Here is a 19,906-nt window from a genome sequence, read left to right on the forward strand (position 1 = left end):
TAACATCTTTATTAATGATGTGGACATTGGTATCAGAAGTGGACTGTCCAAGTTCGCCAATGACACCAAACTTTGGGGTACAGTGTCCATACCTGAGGACAGGATGGTGATCCAGGCCAACCTAAACAGGCTCAGAAAATGGACGGACAAAAACCTGATGGCGTTCAATACTGAAAAATGCAAGGTGATTCACCGGGGGGGGCTGAAACCTGCAGCACATTTATAGCCTTGGCAGTGCTATGCTCACTAGCACCACAGCTGAAAGGGACTTGGGGGTCATGACTGACCAAAAGATGAATATGAGCCACCAGTGCGATGTTGCAACTGGTAAAGCGAGCAAAACTCTGGCTTGCATCTATAGATGCTTCTCAAGCAAATCCCAGGATGTCATCCTCTCGCTGTACTTGGCCTTGGTGAGACTGCAGCTAGAGTACTGTATCTAGTTCTGGGCTCCACAATTTAAAAAGGATGTGGAGAAGCTTGAGAGAGTCCAGAGGCGAGCCATGTGCATGATCAGAGGGCAGGAGAGCAGGCCTTATGATGAGAGGCTGAGAGGTATGGGACTCTTCAGCATGGAAAAGCGCGGGCTCAGGGGGAACCTGATGGTTGCCTGTAAGTATATAAAGGGTGTGCAGCAGGATCTGGGGGACTGTCTGTTCACCAGAGCACCCCAAGGGATGACAAGGTCAAACGGTCACAAACTCCTCCCAGACCGTTTCAGGCTGGACATAAGGAAGAACTTCTTTACTGTCTGAAGCCTCAAGGCCTGGAACAGGCTGCCTCTAGGGGTGGTGCAAGCACCTACTCTGGACTCCTTTAAGAGACATTTGGACATTTATCTTGCTGGGATCCTTTGACCCCTGCTGACTTCTTGCCCCTGGGGCAGGGGGTTGGACTTGATCTTCCGAGGTCCCTTCCAGCCCTAATGTCTATGAAATGCACGGAGCCTGGGAAATGAGCAGGAAGAATTGCAAGCCCTTGTACAATCGCAGAACTATGACATGATTGGCATAACAGACTTGGTGGGAGTTTGCATGACTGGAGCACTGTCATTGATGGGTACAAACTGTTCAGGAAGGGCAGGCAGGGGAGAAGAGGAGGAGGAAGTGTTGTATTTTCTGTAAAAGAGCCACATGATTGTTCAGAGCTCTAGTATGAACCTGGAGATAGGTCTGTTGAGAGTCTCTGGGTTAGGGTCAGAGGGGAGAGCAACAAGTGTGATGTTGTAGTCTGTGTCTGCTATAGACCACCAGACCAGGAGGAAGTGGTGGATGAGGCTATCTTCAAACAGATAGTAGAAGTTTCCCTGTCACAGGCCCTGGTTCTCATGGGGACTTCAAATTACCCTGACATCTGCTGGGAGGGCAATACAGCAATGCTCAGGCAATCCAGGAAGTTTTTGGAGAGTACTGGGGTCAATTTCCTGGTGTAAGTGCTGGAGTGGCCAACTATGGGCCATGTTTTTCAGGGAAAAATTGGTAGGGACTGTAGTAATGAATGGCAATTTGGGCAGCAGTGACCACAAGATGATTGAGTTAAAGATCCTGAGGAAAGAAGGATGGAGAGCAGCAGCAGAGTAATACTGGTGTAGCCGATGATGTACCACGGCTCTATCCCGCTCCCCATCCTAGCCCTGGGTCCCATTCACTGCCATGGCAAGGACCTAGCATCCCCAGCCCCCGCCCCACTCTCCCTGTCACCATGGGGGCCTTGATTTGCCTTCCCTCCCCTCCCCCCATGCCAGTTCCTCTTCACAGACTTACCTGCAGGGCACTGCTTTCCATGCTGCCCAGCTTCACTCTTGACCATATGCATGCTGTAGTTGTGTGCATGCACACTTTATCCAAAGCCTGCCCTATATCCCTGCCATAATCTGCTTGTACCCTGGGCTGTGCTAACAACTGCTTATTTTTTTTTTACAATGCATAAAGTTGCTGAGGCACCAATTCTGGGTAGCACAACAGATGTGCTACTTAGCTGGTAGCATCTAGTGGTTCCTAAATACTCCTGCAGGTACCTACAGCCACCATTTCCCCCCCAGGGTTACCCAGACCTTCTCCCATTTGACCCTTTCTTCACCAACACAACTTCTCTCTGCCAGCAGCAAATTCATCTGTAGTAGGTTTGTCACTTATTGACATAAATTACAACACTATATTATGTAATTGAACTTGACACAAGTAGCAATTGATTGCTTCCCCAATGCTATACTATCCTTTACTATTGTTTTATATTTTTTTTCAATTTAAAGCTAAATTAGTAAGACTTCAAATAATACATTGAAAATTGACAAGCTGGGTAAAAATTGATTCATTGAAGTTGTTCAAACCTGATCTTGCTAGGTTCAGTTTTTGCAGGAGTTGAGAACTAACCATTTCTGACTGATTTGTCTCTACACCTCTAACCTCTAGGGGGAATCTCCACAGTCCCCTTCCATTTATTCCCTCTCCCACAGGCCTTTTTTTTCCTACTGCTATCCCTAGGGGCCTTTCACTTGCCTGTTACTTCATCCACTTCTAGAGATCAATAAGGTCTTTTTTCAGGTTATCTGGTTAGTTCCTCACTTGTCCCTTGAGGGGTACAACATATGGAGACTTTTCTAAGGGTGCATACAGACATTGAAGGAGGTTAGGTCATGTTAAAAAAAAAAAAAAAGTCTTCTGAGCTAACTGACTTCTCTCAGGTGCAGACCTTACACTTAAGGTGCAGACAGAAGTGCCACTCCCTGGTCTAACTCATGTGCTTCACAGAAAGCATCTTGCGTTAGACTGACCATCCTGACCCAACAGATGTTAGCTGTTGGATTGGGAAGGTGGGGGATCGAGCTCCAATTTGGTGCTGATCCAGCGAGAGAGGCTGTCTGTCTGCAGCCTCTTCCTCTAACCCCAGCTCCCCTCTCCCTGTGCTGTCTCAGGATAGGATGGGGAGAAGGCAGTGGAGGAAAGTCCATCCTGGTGTTTGCCAAGCCATGCTGGAGTGGTGGGGGTGGGTAGATTGGAGTCCCTCACCTGCTTTAGTCCAGTCACCTGAGTGGACAGAAGTTAATGAAGGTGCTGTGCTTTGGAGCTCCTTAATTTGAACCCTCATATTGAACCCTGGCACCAGGCTATTTTTATCACCCTTGCCCCCACCCCCAGGTGGAAACCCCCTTCCCCCACTATGGATCAGTCAGCCCCCCTCCCTCCCCTCAATTCACCAAACCACCCATTCTGCAAGCTGCTCCTGGTGCTGGTTGTATCAGCGTTCACTAATGCTGGGAGTTGAGGAAGTAAGTGCCAGTGTGGGGAGAGGCATGAGGGATGGGGAGATCAGTTTGCTGCAAGGTGGCTGGGGGTATAAAAATAGCCCCTAGTCCTAAGGGGTTGGGAAGAGAGCCCTTCATCCCCCACAAGCCCTTCTGCAGACCCTACAAGCTCCCCTAGTCCTGCCAAGCCCTCCTAGACTCCAGCAAATCCACTGTGGATGCTACCTACCCCCCCAATCCCCACCTCCTCTGCAGACACCACTAGCCCTCCCATCCTCCTGTGGACCCCACTGGCCCCCCAGTCCCTCCAACAGATGCAGCTTGCCCCCACAATTCCCCAATCTCCAAGTGGCCCTGGCCTTTCCCACACCCGACTTGCCGTTGTGTGGATGACCATTTTTAACTTGATCTGAGTTCCCCCTAACCTCCCTGAATATTTGTACCCAGCCTAAATCTGAAAAGTTTTTTTTTTAAGGAAGGCTGTCTGGAAGTAGCCAGTCTACTCCCTAATATGCACAGATGAATAGGAGAGAAGAGAAAAGGGTAAACTAAAAACAAAAGCAGACAACAGCAACCTCCAAATCTCTAGTGTTGTAGCCAGGGAAATCTGAGGATTTCCTTAACAAGTATGCACTGCATTTATGGACATTTACTTTGCTAGCAGATGGTAGCACTGGGACACTCTTCCTTATTTTTATTTTAGTTGTGCCAGCACTGAACGAGGACTCTGTCTCTCCTCCCTCCCCTGCTCTATGATACAATCAGACCACTTTCTGGGACCTGTAATAAAATAACATCTATATTTAGGGAAGGTCCTGATGGCAAGCCCCAAAAGTACATGAAAAGAACAGTTAAGACTCCTGCATTTCTTGCAGAGTTGAAGAAATAGTCAAAATCCAGTATGGACACCAGGCCCTATTCCTGAACACAGGAATGATTAGGATGGAAAGTGTGGGGAGGCCAAATAGACACGAAACATGCAAAGAGTACTGGTACAGAACTGCTGTTTTTTTCTGGATTCAAACTGATGTTGGAAATCCCATATGAATGCCACGTTTCCCTGATTTTTTTTTTTTTTACTTTGAGGTCCTGGTGAAATGTTTCTCAGTGCCCTACTTATTTAAAAAGAAAACATTATCATTGAAAAGACACCATTGTGGTTGTATTTTTTTCGCCCTGGGATTTCTTTATATATATGTAACTTCATTCAATAAAAATTAACCTTGGTGCTTAGAAAATGTCTCTCTCAAGTGTGCGAGCTAAAGATGTGGAACTGATTTGCAATTTGTAGAAAAATGTGAAGTCTTTATCAATAGGAGACAAAGATCTTATAACACAAGCATCAAAGAAAGCTGACTTTATTTGGAGACAGCATTTGGTACATCACATCAAATTCTACAACTTGACTTTTAAGTAGGACTTGAGAAGGTTCCCTTTTTTTGTTCTAAGGATCTTTATTTATCACCCTCAAGGGCATTACAGTGAGTAATTAGATTGGACCGGAAGAACGACTTAATTTTACAAGAAACTCATTAATTCATCCTATTTAAAATCTTCTCATTTTACCCCAAAACCAATTATGCTTACCCTGGCAATGATCTGGAAAGGCATTGTCTCTCAGGTATTAGGGGGGCCATTGGGAGTCTTATGGCATTCATGTCGGGGAGACAAGGGTGACTCTTTCTTTGACTTTTAGGTCAAAAGAACTAGTCTCTGGGACAGCTTGACAATTAGAAAACCCTGATGAGCATTTGGAGCTAAAACAGCTGTACAATCACTGAGGGGTTCATGGAGCGGGGCAGAAAGCTCATCAAAAGAGCCTATCCAAACAATTGTTCTATAATTAACACACACAAATCTGTTCAGAAATGGTAATAACAGTAAAAAGGAGCTGAGAAGAAGCTGCCTACTTAAGTGGCAGATGTGGTTTTGTTACAATTTGAGAGAGAAAATCCATCTATTTAAAAAAAGAAAAGAACATTAGAGGGAAAAAATAAAACTAACTTTTTATCTCCCAGGATGCAGTTAAAATATTTCCAAACTAGTAGAAATTGTTGAAAAAGTAACTACTGATCACTAATTCAAAAAATTGTTTAAGGATGTTATCAAGGTTTTTAAATATTGGTTTAAAACTAATTTCTTTTCTTGTTCCTAATTTCAAAATAAGTTCATTGAGAACTTGAAACTGAAATCTGATTGCTTTAAAGAACTTCATTTATCCATCATTGGATCTACCAGTATGTTGTTATAAGGCTGCTCTTGAAATCTGGGTTGTTGCTATGCAAAGAACAACAACTCTAATTTGAATTTAGTCTTTTTTAAATCATAACTACATCCAAAGCACTGTGGAGAGTTTAGAAGTGATCTCATAGATGTTCAGATGATTTTTTTCCATTATAGAAAATGCAAACTAGCTCTTTGCAGGATAGTAATCCTTAAAGAGCAGTTTAGTGTGTTTTTCTAAAGTCACATATCAACAGTCTGGGTATACATGCCTGTAATGTTCCCCTCTGACACAAGCTACAAGCATTCTTTCCTGTTTCGTGACACTGTACTGAGAATTTACTAGTTTTGCATCAGATATTCTCCTGGCATAAGACCATTGAATTTTTTTTTTTTTTTTTTTTTTTTTTTTAGTGGAGTTACTCCAACAAAGATTTTGGTCCTTGTCCATTAGTTCAGCCTGTCCACTTTTATTAGCTCCTCATCTGGGATCTGAGATTTCCTCCATTTTATTCCACAGTAAATTTGCTTCCTCAGCATTCTTCAAAGTCAACAGGAAACTCCTTCAGGGTCCTTCCTTTTTGTTTGTTGTGTGGTCCCCTAACTTGATCATCTGCTAGGAAGCTACTGTGTAGAATGGGGGTGGGGGAGTGTGGAATATGGCCTGCGGGCCACATCTGGCACTCCAGGCCATTCTATCTGGCATGCGGGGCCCCTAAAAAATTTAGAAAATTAATACTTATCTGCCCTGGCTGCCTGTCAACAGGAGCCAGTGGCAGTAGGACCCAGAGGAAGGCAGCGACAGGACCCTGCAGCTACAGCAGCATGGCTGAATTTTTTTGGTTGAAATAAACATGTTTTTCACGTGCATCCAATATTGCCAACCCCACCTTCTTAAAAATTATGAGACAAACTCTTAAAAAGCAAGAGGTTTGGAATCTAAATCATAAGATGCTTTTTTGAAGTGTGTGTGTGGGAGGGGTTATTTGTTAAGGTGTGGGGGGCTGTGGGTCTCTGTGGAGTTTGAAGCCCAGGGAGGGGAGGGGTCCCTACACACCCTGGCAGGATGCTGGGTACCATGGGTCAGGAGCAAGGCTGGGGGCGGGCTCCAGCTTGAGAGTGAGGGACAGACGGACAGAGGCAGGGAGGCAGGCAGGATGGGTTGTAGAGTGTGCAACAGAGCCATGGGTGGCTTGTCCAGAGGTTCTGGGGGGTGGGAGGGGCACAGCTCCCCGCCTCTATGCACGCCACCAGAGAAGACATAGGGGGCACATTCCCCCTTCTGATTTGTGCCTGGGGTGGAGGTGGGCTGTGGGCTCTCCACCCTTCTGTCTTTACCTTGGGAGTCGCATAATGCCTCTGGGTTGGAAGGGGATGCACAGCGTTGCCAGTGTGTGGCTTCTGGGGCAAAGGCAGCAGGATGCAGAGCCCCAGGCCACAGCGGGCAGCCTGCCTCCATCCCAGGCACAAATCTATGTAAGTATGTGTGCCCTGTACCTTCCTCAGGGGTGTGTGCAGCAGCAGGGAGCCATGCCCTCTTCCCCACACTCCTGGATAACCTGCCCAGGCCCTGGGACCCCATCCACCCTGGCCACACTCCCTCCCTCACCATGGGGGCTTCAGTCTGCCTTCCTGCCCCTTTCTTCTCCTGTGCCCTTTCCCCTCCACAGGCTTACCGGCACGGCACTGCACTGCACTACACATGCCAGAAGAAAAAATCCTGAGATTTGATCTCTCGATCCTGAATTAAGGGTGATTTAGCTAAACTCATTTCTCATCCAGCCATAGAGCTGGTCAAGGCTTTCCAAATTTTAATGAAAAATCCAACTGAAATGTCAAAAGAAATCAATTTTTAGTGATTCTTTAAAATCTTTTTTACCTGGATAGGATTTTATTTTTTAATTATTTATATTCTCAGTCTTAGCAATGGTACCACTTATTAGTTAAGATGAGTCACAGGTAATAATTTAAAGTTAGTACTTCAACTAACTGTGCTGTACTTGTGGCAGAAAATAATCTGTTTAGAATTTACCTGCTAGGAAAACTGTATTTTCTTCAACTTATATTTCAATATAAATATTTATTTTCCTGGAAAGAGATTCTGAAAATAGGCTTCATAATGTGCAACTAGAATTTTCAAAACAGACTAAGCGAGTTATATATCTTAGTCCTATTAAAATTTAATAGGATCTTGGCCCATAATTCTCTAAAACTCCTCTTTTTACGGTCTTAACTGTATTGCTGAAGAATGGTGTAAGAAAAATAGACTTTTTGCTTGTTGTGTTCAATAAGGTCACTTTTAATTTAACATAAAGACAAAATACATAGAGTTTCTTAAAATCAACATCTGTGTGTGGCTGAGTCTTTGCTTCAGACTTATTTTCACTCTTATAAAACAGAATGATTCCAGCAAAAATATACGGGCGTCATAATTTTGGTTCTTCAAACTTGGAAATGTTTCTGTTTAAAATTCATCTTTCCGTCTCTAAAGACGATTGTGTCTTAAAATGTAACTTTGCTGTTTGTGGGTGATCTGAATGGAAGAAAAGATTTTTTCCCCTGTCTCTCTTTTTCTTTCTCTCTTTCTTTTTTCTGAAACTAACAGAAAGAACCAATTAAGGCAAAGCTAAGGAACTGAATTCAAAGTTTGTATTGCACATGTGAACTAATCTTTTTACAATGAAATCTTGCAAAAGCTGTGTAAGAATAGCATTCAGGCCCTGTCTTATCCGGCAAATCCTCCCCAGAAAAGGAGCAGAATTGAAGAATTGTCATGAGCAGCAATAAAGACTTTCAGGGAAGGGGTTCTATACAGTCTTCTTGTTGGTCTACTAATTCATTTCCATTCTCAAATACTGTATAATATCCTAATTAAAAAAAAAAAAGAGTCCACTGCTGATCATAATAGGTGTGTCAGTTGTATTTCATGCAAAGAATAACCTTTACAGGGTTAGATTCAAGTTTTTAAGTAAAACATAATGGAACCCCAAGGAGTAAAAGACTACTGAATAAATGTAATGTATTCTCTTGTGTTAAGTGCTGAAGTATATGAATCTTTGAACATACTGAAATAAAGAAAACCATGCGTTTAGTAGTAGGTAATTTTGTACAGCTGAAGCAAAATGGCTGTGTGCTTCAGAAGCTGCCACTGCATTTAGAAAGAGCTTTTCTTAGCTCCTGAAATATTAATGACCAGGGTTTAAAATAGTAGGAAACAATATGTTGCATGAAACAAAGGGAAAATTGAGTTGTAAAATTTCAACCTTACCATGCTACCTGTTCCCTTGATCCTTCCAAACTACAGATTTTTAAAAAAAGGATAAAAATTGGGTAGTTTCACAAAATGGTAGCCTCCTTCTAGTTTTGTGATTTTAAAAAAAACCGCTAAAGCCATAACAGACTCTCCTTCTATTTTACTGGACTGGGTTATTGTTTATAGGCACATCTTGACATTAGAAACAGTCAAATGGTAGTCATTCATGTAATGGTTGGTGTAAGGCATTAGTAAAAGGATAAATAGTTGAATTTTTAAAAACTCAAAAAAGAAGTGGAGTTTGCAAAGTAAACGTGATTAAGATGTGTGTTTTCTGTTCTCTGCATCTAAATTTTGCCATTTACAAATTATTCTGGTTTGAGTTATAGAAGTGCAAACTAGAAATAAAGCCATTATTTTGGCTAGAGCTACAACTGATTTATGCTGATGTAATCCAGATCAGAATTTAAGTGTTCGTGGGTTTTTTTTAATCAGTTGGTAAGGGTAGCATTATTACTTCAGCTTCATTAGACATTGCAACTCAGATGTAAAAAAGTAAAAGGGTAATTTTGCCCCTTTTTTGGTAGTTATTCTCACTGCAAGCAGAATAACTCATTTTACGTAAGTTGCTTTTGTTTACTGTGACCAACTGAGCGACAAGCAGAACCCAGTGGGTTTGTATTTGTGTTCAGGAACTAATTGTGTTTGATGTAGGGAGCCTAGGTTTGACCCAGTGCTTCTTCCTTTCAAAGCTGTGGTTTCTGATTTTAATCGGAATCCCAAGGTCATTTGAAGCAGAGCCAAAAAGCACCTTGCAAGTTGAACCTTATCTAATTATGTGATGCGTGTAAACTTTGGAAGCATAAATCTTAATTATTGGAGAAATGCATTTTTATAAAATTCTTTGGTCCAGTGAAAATTCTTTGGTCCAATGACAGCCAAATAAGCAAGAAGGAGATTGACCTCACAGTGCTCCTATTGATGATATGCCACACGTCATAAAGTTTGGACTTGTTAAGGAAATTCCATAAACAGCTTTGCTTAATAAGAATGAAGTAACGCCGTTACAAACATGTTGCTAAAAGTCCTGTCCATTTACCATTAAGAATGTGTTTTTTGTTTTTTTAAAAGAGAATTTAAAACAACTTGCTTGATGTACATGGGGAAGGAGAAAAGCTTTTAATGGAAATACATCCAGCTTTTTGAAGGCATGCATTTAACAACAAAGGGACCCTAAAGATAGTGTAGGTGATAAATGAAGAGATGTAAGAGTGAGTCATGCTGTAAATATTGGGAGTAAGCCTCCTTGTTTACATGTCTGTCTTCATAAAAACACCTAGATATTTTCTCTCTTTCCTTAAGGGTTGACAGCCAATGATGTTTGTTGACTTTTTATCTTTAGCCAGGGGAGAGCTTTCTAAGACGACATACCTGTGGACCTATTAAACCGTGTTGCTAGTGATACTAATGAGATTTTTCCAAGTGATGTAAAAGTAGCCATTCATATAAGCATTGCATTTATGAAGATGATGTCACTGAAAGCTTGGCAACTGCACCTAGGATTTAGTTCCAGCAGAACAGCTATTGGTATACCCTGATTTTGAGGAGGGAGATCATGCTGATTTCCTCCTTTGGGAACAAAGAGCCAGGTTAATCCTGCCTTGCCAGAAAGGAGACATGCCATTTCCTGACGTGTTAAACTAAGAACCTCCTTTCCAATCACAGTGGGTGCCTATTCCACTCCATCTCAAAACTTGGCAGCATTGACCAATCAGCCTACATTCCTTAAGTGGTCATGGAGTTAAACAATTGTGCCCTGTTTACTGCACTGTACGTATGTGTGCATGCAGGTGGGCACAAGAGGCGTGACATGCAAGTCCATGTATAACCCAAAGATGAACCAGATTTTCCAGCAAAGTCAGTAAAATAATATGTTTGTAGGTGCTGTTGTAATGTCTCCAGGCCAGCTTGGTAAAAGACCCTTGTTTGAACTAGAAACAGGCATCCCTGGAGGCAAAGTTGGCAATTAAGAGGTGGCTAGTTTGTTAATTTTTCACCTGGGGCTAAGTGGACATAATTTAGTTTTGTGAATTCCTAGACTTTGAATAAATGATGCAGCAATTTATTGTCACATCCTTGGAAAATAACACTCTCTGTTCCCATCTCTCCATCTAGCTTGCAAAATTGGATACTACAAGGCTCTCTCAACAGATGTTGCCTGTGCCAAATGCCCGCCCCATAGCTACTCCATCTGGGAAGGCTCTACCTCCTGCACCTGTGATCGGGGCTTTTTCCGAGCTGAAAATGATGCTGCCTCCATGCCCTGTACTCGTAAGTCAAGTTCTCTTCTCTCTTTTTGTACCCCACTTCTTCCTCTCCCTCTTTCTGCCTTAATAATTTATTTGAAAAATATTCCTTTGAGATACTCATCCCACTTAGAGAAGAAGTGCCCTAGTACTGATAACAGTTTTTAGCAACCATTCCTTTTCAAATAAGTATATCCAACCTATCAGTACTGGGTCTCCTCCTAATATAAGCGTGTAATGAAATTTGTAATTAACGAAAGATCAAATAATTTCTTTTTAAAGCATTTTACCAGTAATCAAAGGTCTTGTTTCTTGCCTTATTTATATTTTGGTGCCCTCTAAAGACTTCAGCCCAGGTTGAAGTTTTGTTTTGTCGGACATGGGTCACACACAAGAATTGAGAGAGCCTCTGTCCCAGACAGCTTACAGTCTAAACAGTCATGACAAATGCCAGTTGGAAGAAGAGAGAGGCACAGAGATTAACTGACTTGCCTAAGGTTGTGCAACAGGTCAGTAGCAGAGTTGGGAACAGGAACTAGAGCTCTTTAGTTTGTCCAGTGACTTCTTCCATCAGATTACATTATCCCTCAGGCTTTTAAGTATTAACATTCGTATGTATTGAGATAGTTGCAGTTAATGAGTGCAAATGAGTGACAATATCAAGGTGTTTAGTGAGAATGGTCACTATGAACGACTTTATATTTAGACTCTGATTCTTTAAGAATTTTAAAACACCTCTTTTAACAACTCCTCCTCCTCTGTAAATCTACTAGGCATTTGCCAACTCTTTTTGGGCAAGTGACAGAAGTCATTTAGCGAATCTGTGTTTAAGTAACTACTCTGGAAGAAGTCTCCAAGTTTGTCCACCTGTCCTGACATGATGTAGAGAGAGGATGAACATAAACATTAGAGAGACTTTCAAACTGATTTCAGGCTTTAATCAGTTCTTACCAGTTGGTTTAACCAGGTGACAAACCCAATTCCCTTGTGCTGACAGCCATAATAATCAGGCACCTTCTTTGTTCATTATGCTGTCTTTAACCCTGGTATTCTCATTCAGCCCTGCATTTAGTAATCGCTCAGTGTGACGGCACACTAATGAAGAAATAAAACACAGTATCTGAGATCCATTCTTCTAGCAAAAAGAGACTCTGCTCCATTGGCTTGTAAAATCAAGTTTCTGTTCACTTCGAAGACTATTAGACCAGGCGAATAAAAGTAGCATTGGGTAATTTGGAGGGAAACACCTGGAATGGGCTATGGATTGATCACTTTTTTATTATTTCAATTTTTTTTTTTAATGAAGAACTTTAAACTCTTTGGATATGGGGGTGGTTTTTTTGGGTAAAGGCTTTGATGCACAGGTATCAGATTCTTTTAAAAATAAACTGGCTGCTCGCCTCATTTTATCTTGTTTTCTAAATTAGGGGAGTAAGACTGTTGCAGCTTTTCATTAGCTAGCTTATACCTGAATGTGGGTGAGAGGGAATTAGAGCTCTTTTTTTTGTCTTACACAGTTTACATGGTAGGTAATAAAAGCTACACCAAATTCCTGATGCACAAAACTCAGCTCTGTTCTCCAGAGTTTAGAATGTTGGGACTTCAACCCCAATGTCAGGGATTTGATGAGGAATATCTTTTATGTTCTTTGTTTAGTGTTCAGTCCCGTAAACTTATTTAAATCCTTACCTGTGTGTGTGTCCTGTAAATGTGGGCCAGATTTTACTCCAAGTAATGCTGGTGTAAATCCAGAGTAATTCAGATGAAGTCAGTATTTACTACTGTTTTAAAACTGGTGCCTGAGAGACTGCAAATACGGCTGAGCAGGTTTGCATGGGTGTAGAGGACAACAGATTTGGACCCACAAGCTGTAGTAGGGACCTGATGGGAGGACAGGTGTAAATTCACAAAGACATCTTTACTTAGGGTTCAGAAAATACCTTTTCCTTCAAGCTTGTCTTTTTGATGTGTCATTGCTGAGAAGAGGAGCCCCTTTGTCCTCGCATACAGTTCTCCTCACTCTGGATGTGCCTCATTGCCTAAGTCAGGAATTCAGACTTGCAATTCGGAAGCACAGTGGCCTTGTCAGCTGTGTGCTTGGGCATGGAGACTGTATGAATGACCTGTAATACACTTGAGCACAAACTGGAAAACATTGTCATTGTTTCTCTCTGGAAGCATGGCAAAAGTTGTATTAATGCAACTCTTCAGACCTTCATTATACTTTAGTACTTGCTGAGAAGATGGGTCTGTGTCACAAGGTTAGCAGTTTAATGGACTGTAAATTGCCTACAGAATACACAGATCTATGAAGCTAAACAGCAACCAATTTCAGTCATGATCCTCTTTCTGAATTTGTCTTCTGTGAGGGTGCAGATTATAGATGGACTTCACTAAATTCTACATTGGCTTAAGTAGGCGTTATTTCTACTCAGTGAGTGTAACTCCAATTTTACATCGTTTACAACATTGCTCTTTAACTGCCTATACAATACATACATTTTAATATGGTACAGGACAGTTTTGTATTGTTTATATTGTCTGTTTGCTCAAGATTGTTAATGATTTTTATTTGGGAACATTTTACAAAAGAGAGATTATTACTGTAGACTGTCCAACTTGAAATCTGTGTAAGTAAATGACCTTGAATAATTCAGTCTGTTGTGCTGTCCAACCAAGGACTGATTGATTGATTAATATTTTGGTATGACCTAAAATATTCCAGAAACAGCTGCATTTAAGACAGCTGCATTTAAGATACTAGATGCGCTTAGCGCTAATAAGGGTAAATTTAACAAGATGCATGGCAAAAGTATCTGCTTAAAAAAAGCTTTCTTCAGTGTAGGTTATCAAGAAATCGAAAGAACTCTACTTCAAACAGCAAACGTCACTTAGTTTCTCTTTACATTTGCCTGTTCTAATTGAATTTAGCGTGCTGCTATATTTCCTCCAGAAAGTATATTGTTTTTAAATTACCATTTCAGTCCTATTACTCAAGGCCCCTACTTCTAATGCTTTCTGACAGTTATCAACATAATGAACCATAATGAAATGATGAGCAATCTACAGTGGAAGCTCAATGTGGATTCCACTAGTGCTGTGTGACTGTTGTTAAAATTTGAATGCAGATTAAAACAGCACTGTCCTTACTTGTTTCCAAGGTCAGGGATTTAAAAAAAGGGTCTGAAAAGTCTAAGCACTTTAAATTTGCAAATATTACTGTCTAATATACATCCTTGATCCTATCCCCTCACCTCCTCCTGCCCCATGCCACACTAATAAATATTTCATAGAGAAAACTTTGGCCTATATTTAAAAAATATATGGGTGCAGTTACATGCTGAATTTTCATGTACTGGTATATAATCATATGTACAAGTGACTGAGCTCTCTTGACTGACCATCTACTTACTATAGCTGTTTATATTTTTATATAAACAAATATGCCACTCATGTTTTTTTTAAAAAAAACATGGACCTTTTCTGCCTGCTAAATAGACTCTAATTGTCACCTCTTCTAGTTATATAAATTTTTGGACAATCGTTTATGCAAAGAAGGGAGAAAGTAGAGCGTATGATGTGTGGTCATGTGAGAAGCTGTGGGTTGCAGGCAGTGGTAGCAGAGAAATTTTGCCCAAGGTCTTCCAGAAGCTTGTTCTAACAACTCACTTGGATTGGATTCAATGAATATAATTCTACTCGCTTATCTGCAAAAGATACACTTTACAATAGATAAAGTTTACAATCATATGTGGCAGCATCCTGTGTTCAGAAGACAATATTTCCACAAGTAATAATGTTGCCCCATCTTTACAGAAGATCGCTGTTCTTAAACAACTGATTTAGGCCGTGTATGGCCATTACATTTGTATTGGGAGAATTGCTGCTGTGCCAGTAGAAAATGGGAGTGTGCTAAAGTTTGCTTATTTTTCCTGGGGGAAACATGTTCTTCCAGGGGAAAGATCTTCCAGGTGTCATTCCCCTTGTGGGTCTTATGAGACAGGTTTTGTTGTGTGAGGTTCCACTTCATTTTTAAGGAACAACAATCCATAATTCATAGGTAATGTAGATTGCCATTGTATATAGCTTCTTTGTACAACCTATGTCTAAACAACGCGTAGGGTAAAATAATGTAATTGCAAAGACATAACAGTGAAGAGAAAAAGAGATGCATGAGGCATAGGCAGTAAAAGGAGGGATTTTTTTTTTTAGATGAGATTAGGGAAAATTATTTGGGCTGCAGATAAATTGGAAGCTATTTCAATTGGCAGGAATTTCACAGGAGATGTCTCTCTCATTGTAACCAGTGACATCTGATGGAAGTTTTGAGAAGCTAGGTAAAGGAAAGAAAAAATAACTCCTTAGAAAGGGATGGAATAAATCTTTGGGAGGTTTTAAGAGCAAAGATGGCCCAGATTCTGATGTGCATTGGGAACCAAGGGAGTTGCCTAAGGATGCATCTTTATAATCACTGGCACTATAATCCACAGTCAATTAAATTGCAGGATCCACTTGAGATATTAGCCATTTTCTGCTTCTCTTTGTCCAGAACTTGAAATTAGTACTGACTGACTTGGGAGTACAGATTATTTTGGGAGTCTGATGTGGCGAAAAGCAGGGTCCAATAATGCAGGTCATTCTAATGCAAAATTCCCATTTCAGTAAACGAGAGCTGTTCCACAGTAAGGAATTCCAGAATTACTTCAGTAACATAAAATTAAATGTTTGGTTTTTTTTCTAGTGCATACCCTCTTCTGTGAAAACACCAAAGAATCTTCTGCTATCTATAGTGGGTTTGGGCTTGCTTTCTTTTCAGCAAAAGAGCAATTGTTTGGCTAGTTGTTCTTGTCTGCAGCATGCTAGTTAGTGAAGATGTGGCTACGCATCTAAGTGTATCTGAGAATGCAAGTAGCCACACATGTTGTTCTTAGAAGAGTTTAGCAGCTACTCAGAGGAGTTAAAGGATTCAGAGTCCCTGCAGTGGCTGCCTGTCAGCCTCAAGCTAACAGTGGTAATTAGAGCTTCTCAATAACTATCTTAAGAGAAAAGGAAATATCCATTTCCAATATTCTTTAAATTAAAGAAATGATGCCTATTATGAAACTGGTAACCAAGGGTCTTTGGCCAGTAAATAGAAAATGATACATGCCAGGAAAATGGACATTTCTATAGCTGGCTCAGTTCCAAAATCCCTCATCAGGCAAAATTCCCACTGAAGTGCTCTAGGAAGTTTTGTTTCAATAAAAAACTCAGAAAATCACTGCTTTGTTTACCAAATCACCTGCTCTGGTTGAGCTATTAAAAAGTGCAGACAAAAAGAAGGAAGAGTAGCAGATGATTGATATTTCAAGTGGCCGCTGTATTTAGTGGTCTGTTGACTTTGGCCCTAACAGTTGTAAAAACACATAGCCTGTAATGATAAATGATCAGGAATACCCATGCAGCTAAGAAGCAAGGGTTGCCCTAAGTGGTGCTGATTATGTAAACTAGCCTGCAGCAACAAGAGAGCTGTCCACAATTGCTGAAAGAAAGCAATTAGTGGCAGCAACATATACAACCATCAAGGGAAAACGCTGGCTTTATTTCGGAGTCAAAACTTACACATCCCAAGTGTTTACTCTGTGTTATAACCTGTCTTTCATCTGGAGAGAGATTAACAACAAAGGCTTATCTGAAGGGCTTTGCTGAAGGATTATTGACAGCTCTAAATTTGTACATGATTAATGAAGCTTTATGAAATGGAAGGAGGAGGCCAAGGGTGCTACTTATTGAAGGCTATGCCTTGCACCAGTGTCCCCAGCAGTTTTGTGAGACAGCATAAGAGCTTAATGGAATTGATTAGTTAGATATTTCTTCTTTTTTCTGTGCATCCACTTGGAAACACTGCATTCATATTCAACTTCATCTCTCAGGAGTTGAATTTTAGAACTATAATGGATTTAAAAATATATGTTGTTGTTGTTGTTACAAGACTTGGGAGGTTCTGGCGGGTTCTTTTTGCACATTAATATTTTGTTTTCTTTTTATCTGTTGTTTTTATTCTTGTATACCTTGAATGCAGTGTCTGCTTTTCAAACCTCATACAAGAGAAGAAGTGTTTGACTTTTTATGACTCCTTATGGATAATATATTTCCAGTTAGGTTTTCTTGCCATTAAAGGAACTGACATCTGGACACTTACCCCCAGGTGCCAGCTGTTCCTGTATCTTATCAAAGTCTTCACTGCTTGTCTATAGTCTAGCCAAGGCCAAGTTGCTGATTTAAATCAGTCCTATTCATACCAGGTCTTTTTACGTTGTAGTGAGTCATAGCCACTCTTCTCTGTAGTAAGACTCTCTCTATTACGTGGCAGATTAGGCTCTCGCTCACATAAGCCCCCCCCCAAATCATTGCATTTGCAGATGGTTAGCATCTTGCTGGATCATTTGTATAAATAAGATAATTTTTCTAAGGCCTGATCCAAAGCCCACTGAAGCTGATGATAAACTTTTTACTGACTTCAGTGAGCTTTAGCTCACACCCAGAGCTTGCATTTTGCTGCAGTTAACAATATGTTTTTAGTTTCTTGGTTTAAGAGTGAAGGTTACAATCAGTTTGAACAGCAGTAGGGTGTATTAGCATGTTATTATGTGCTGGAATAATTACAATCCTTACCAAGCTAAAGTCTGCCTTTCCAGTAGCAGGATAGAGAGATGATTTTTTTTCCCCCACGGAGAACACAGGAATGGTTAAAGAAGGTAAAAAGGACTTTTATATGTATGAGATCTCCTTATATCTGGTGGGAATTGCCAGGGGAGTTTCCTTTGGGCTTCACACTGTCAGGCAAGCATGGACTGAACGAAGGGTGACAACCGGCTCAAAAATAATAATTATCCACTGCATGCTCTGCACAGGTATCTTGTTATGTGATAGATAAATATTCTTTTTTTTACTCTTTCTCTCTCTCAATGATTTTTTTTTTTTTAAATTCCAGTGCTGAATGGCCTGATGTTGCAAGGCCTTTAGGCACTGATTTTTAAAGGTATTTATTTATATGCCTAATTCCCTTTGAACAGCCAGACATGAGTGTCTTCTGAGTCTGGCCTTCTGAAGGTCATCTAGCAGGAGTCGCTCAGTATTTCACAGGATAAGGCTTTATGAAAGACTGGTCCCAGATTAGTGCCAGGTGGTATAGGTCGGGCCCTGAATTTGCCTATGAGAAACAACATTCTGTTTCAGGAATGCTAATAGCTAAGTATGGAGCATCCAGTATAGTGTCCCAGATTTTGCTAGCTGAAACCTGGCCTCTTTTATGTAGTTTTTAATGAGCAAGTGTCAGGATCACAGAATTCACCTTAACTAATATCCTCAACTTTGAGGCCGTGGCCTGAATTGGCACAATGAAAGGAACTGCCTCTGCCTACTAGTTGCACTGCCTCTGCTAACAGAGCTCAGTCACTGTGGTCTGGCAATGTGGGCAGCTCATACAAGTAGTTCTCACTGCTCAATCTGTTCTGTCTAAACAGCCATTAGTTTTCAGTGCTCTCAGTCTAGCACCTCTCACAAGCACTTAATTCACTTTAAAAGCATGAAGAGTTGCATATTCCCCTGTGTTGTTGTTTTATCTAATAGCAAATGCTTGCATTACTAAGATGCTCCATAATGACTCCCCAGTTCATTAAAATAATAACACTTTACCTTAAATGCTTGATTCTGGAAAGTCAAAGAAAAAAAGGAGGAAAATAAAACTCTGGTTTATTGTTTCTATATAACAGAAACAGTTCAGGAATCTTGTCAAGAAAGTGTTTGTCACTGCTACTACATTTATGCTGGTTAACATGCCACTTCAGATATCATTCACAGTACAGAACATCCAAAATCTTAGAATGCTCATTTAAAAATGGAATTCTGACATGCTATTGAACTGAGGCAGCTTTTTTGAATTGAGCCATGCTATAAATTCCTCACCATGCACTATCATTATATAGAACAATGAAGTATCTCAGGAACAGTTTGCCTGGAATTCTTTATTTCTTTGTCTCCTTTTACTGTCCTTAATTCCTTACCTTCTAATCATGTACAATTGCTCAACTAAATTAATTGGTATAGTGAAAACAGTATTCCCCAAGCCAAACAAGTCTATCTAGTCCAGTCATGCAAAGCTATAATGGAATTTACTGTCATCACACACCCACAGAGGCTTTCACAGAAACACCTTGTTGGGTAAATCAGTAATAAAAATGCAATATGTAAAAGAACTGATATTAAAACTTTAGTCATAGCAACAGCTTGCGCACAGTTCCCTAGAACAGTAGTTTTAGATTTCTAACCCTAAACAGCGGGTCCTGGATTTTTTCAAAAGGCTTTTGGGATAGGGACAGGCTTTGCACATAAACCAGTTTCAGTGATCAGAAACTGGTTTAAACCTGTATCAGAACAGATGTTCAGTGCATATAAACCAGTTTGAAAATGATACCAGTTTGAGATGAACCTGGTTGAATGTAGTATCAGACTTAACTGATTTGGATCGAACTGGTTTATATAATGTCTGTCCCAGACCCCTTGCTGGTTTAAGTTAAACCAGACTTCCCTACCACCTGGCATGCTCTCTGGGCTAGGTGGAACTCTTTGCTCCTCATCAGAGCTGGCCCATTCCCTCTGCTCCCTGACTGGAGCTCAGCAGAGACTGCAAGCATCTGCCTGGCTTCCCCCTGCTTCCTCCCCATCCCCTCTGTCTTACACAGACACCCCTTAGCATTAGCTAGCAGACCACATTGCTGGCTACAGTCTGTGTTGTGGCAGGCCGGACAAAGGCAGAATCAGCAGGTAGCTGGTAATGTCCTTCAGTTGTTTTCTTAATTGTGTGATTAACACTGAGTTGGGGGTGATAAACACTATGTT

At 40.8% G+C, this 19,906-nt stretch overlaps 1 protein-coding gene across 1 annotated transcript in view; it reads left to right on the forward strand.

The window, feature by feature from the left end:
- Positions 1-19,906, forward strand: part of EPHA4 (EPH receptor A4) — a 181,035-nt gene that overhangs the window by 71,387 nt on the left and 89,742 nt on the right. Inside the window, exon 3 of the mRNA XM_019503659.1 lies at positions 10,896-11,051. Within this exon, the coding sequence (XP_019359204.1) occupies positions 10,896-11,051 (156 nt within the window). The remainder of the gene's footprint in view (positions 1-10,895; positions 11,052-19,906) is intronic.

The sequence above is a fragment of the Gavialis gangeticus genome, unplaced genomic scaffold (genome assembly GCF_001723915.1).
Source record: "Gavialis gangeticus isolate Ggan-Ray unplaced genomic scaffold, GavGan_comp1, whole genome shotgun sequence".
NCBI lineage: Eukaryota > Metazoa > Chordata > Crocodylia > Gavialidae > Gavialis > Gavialis gangeticus.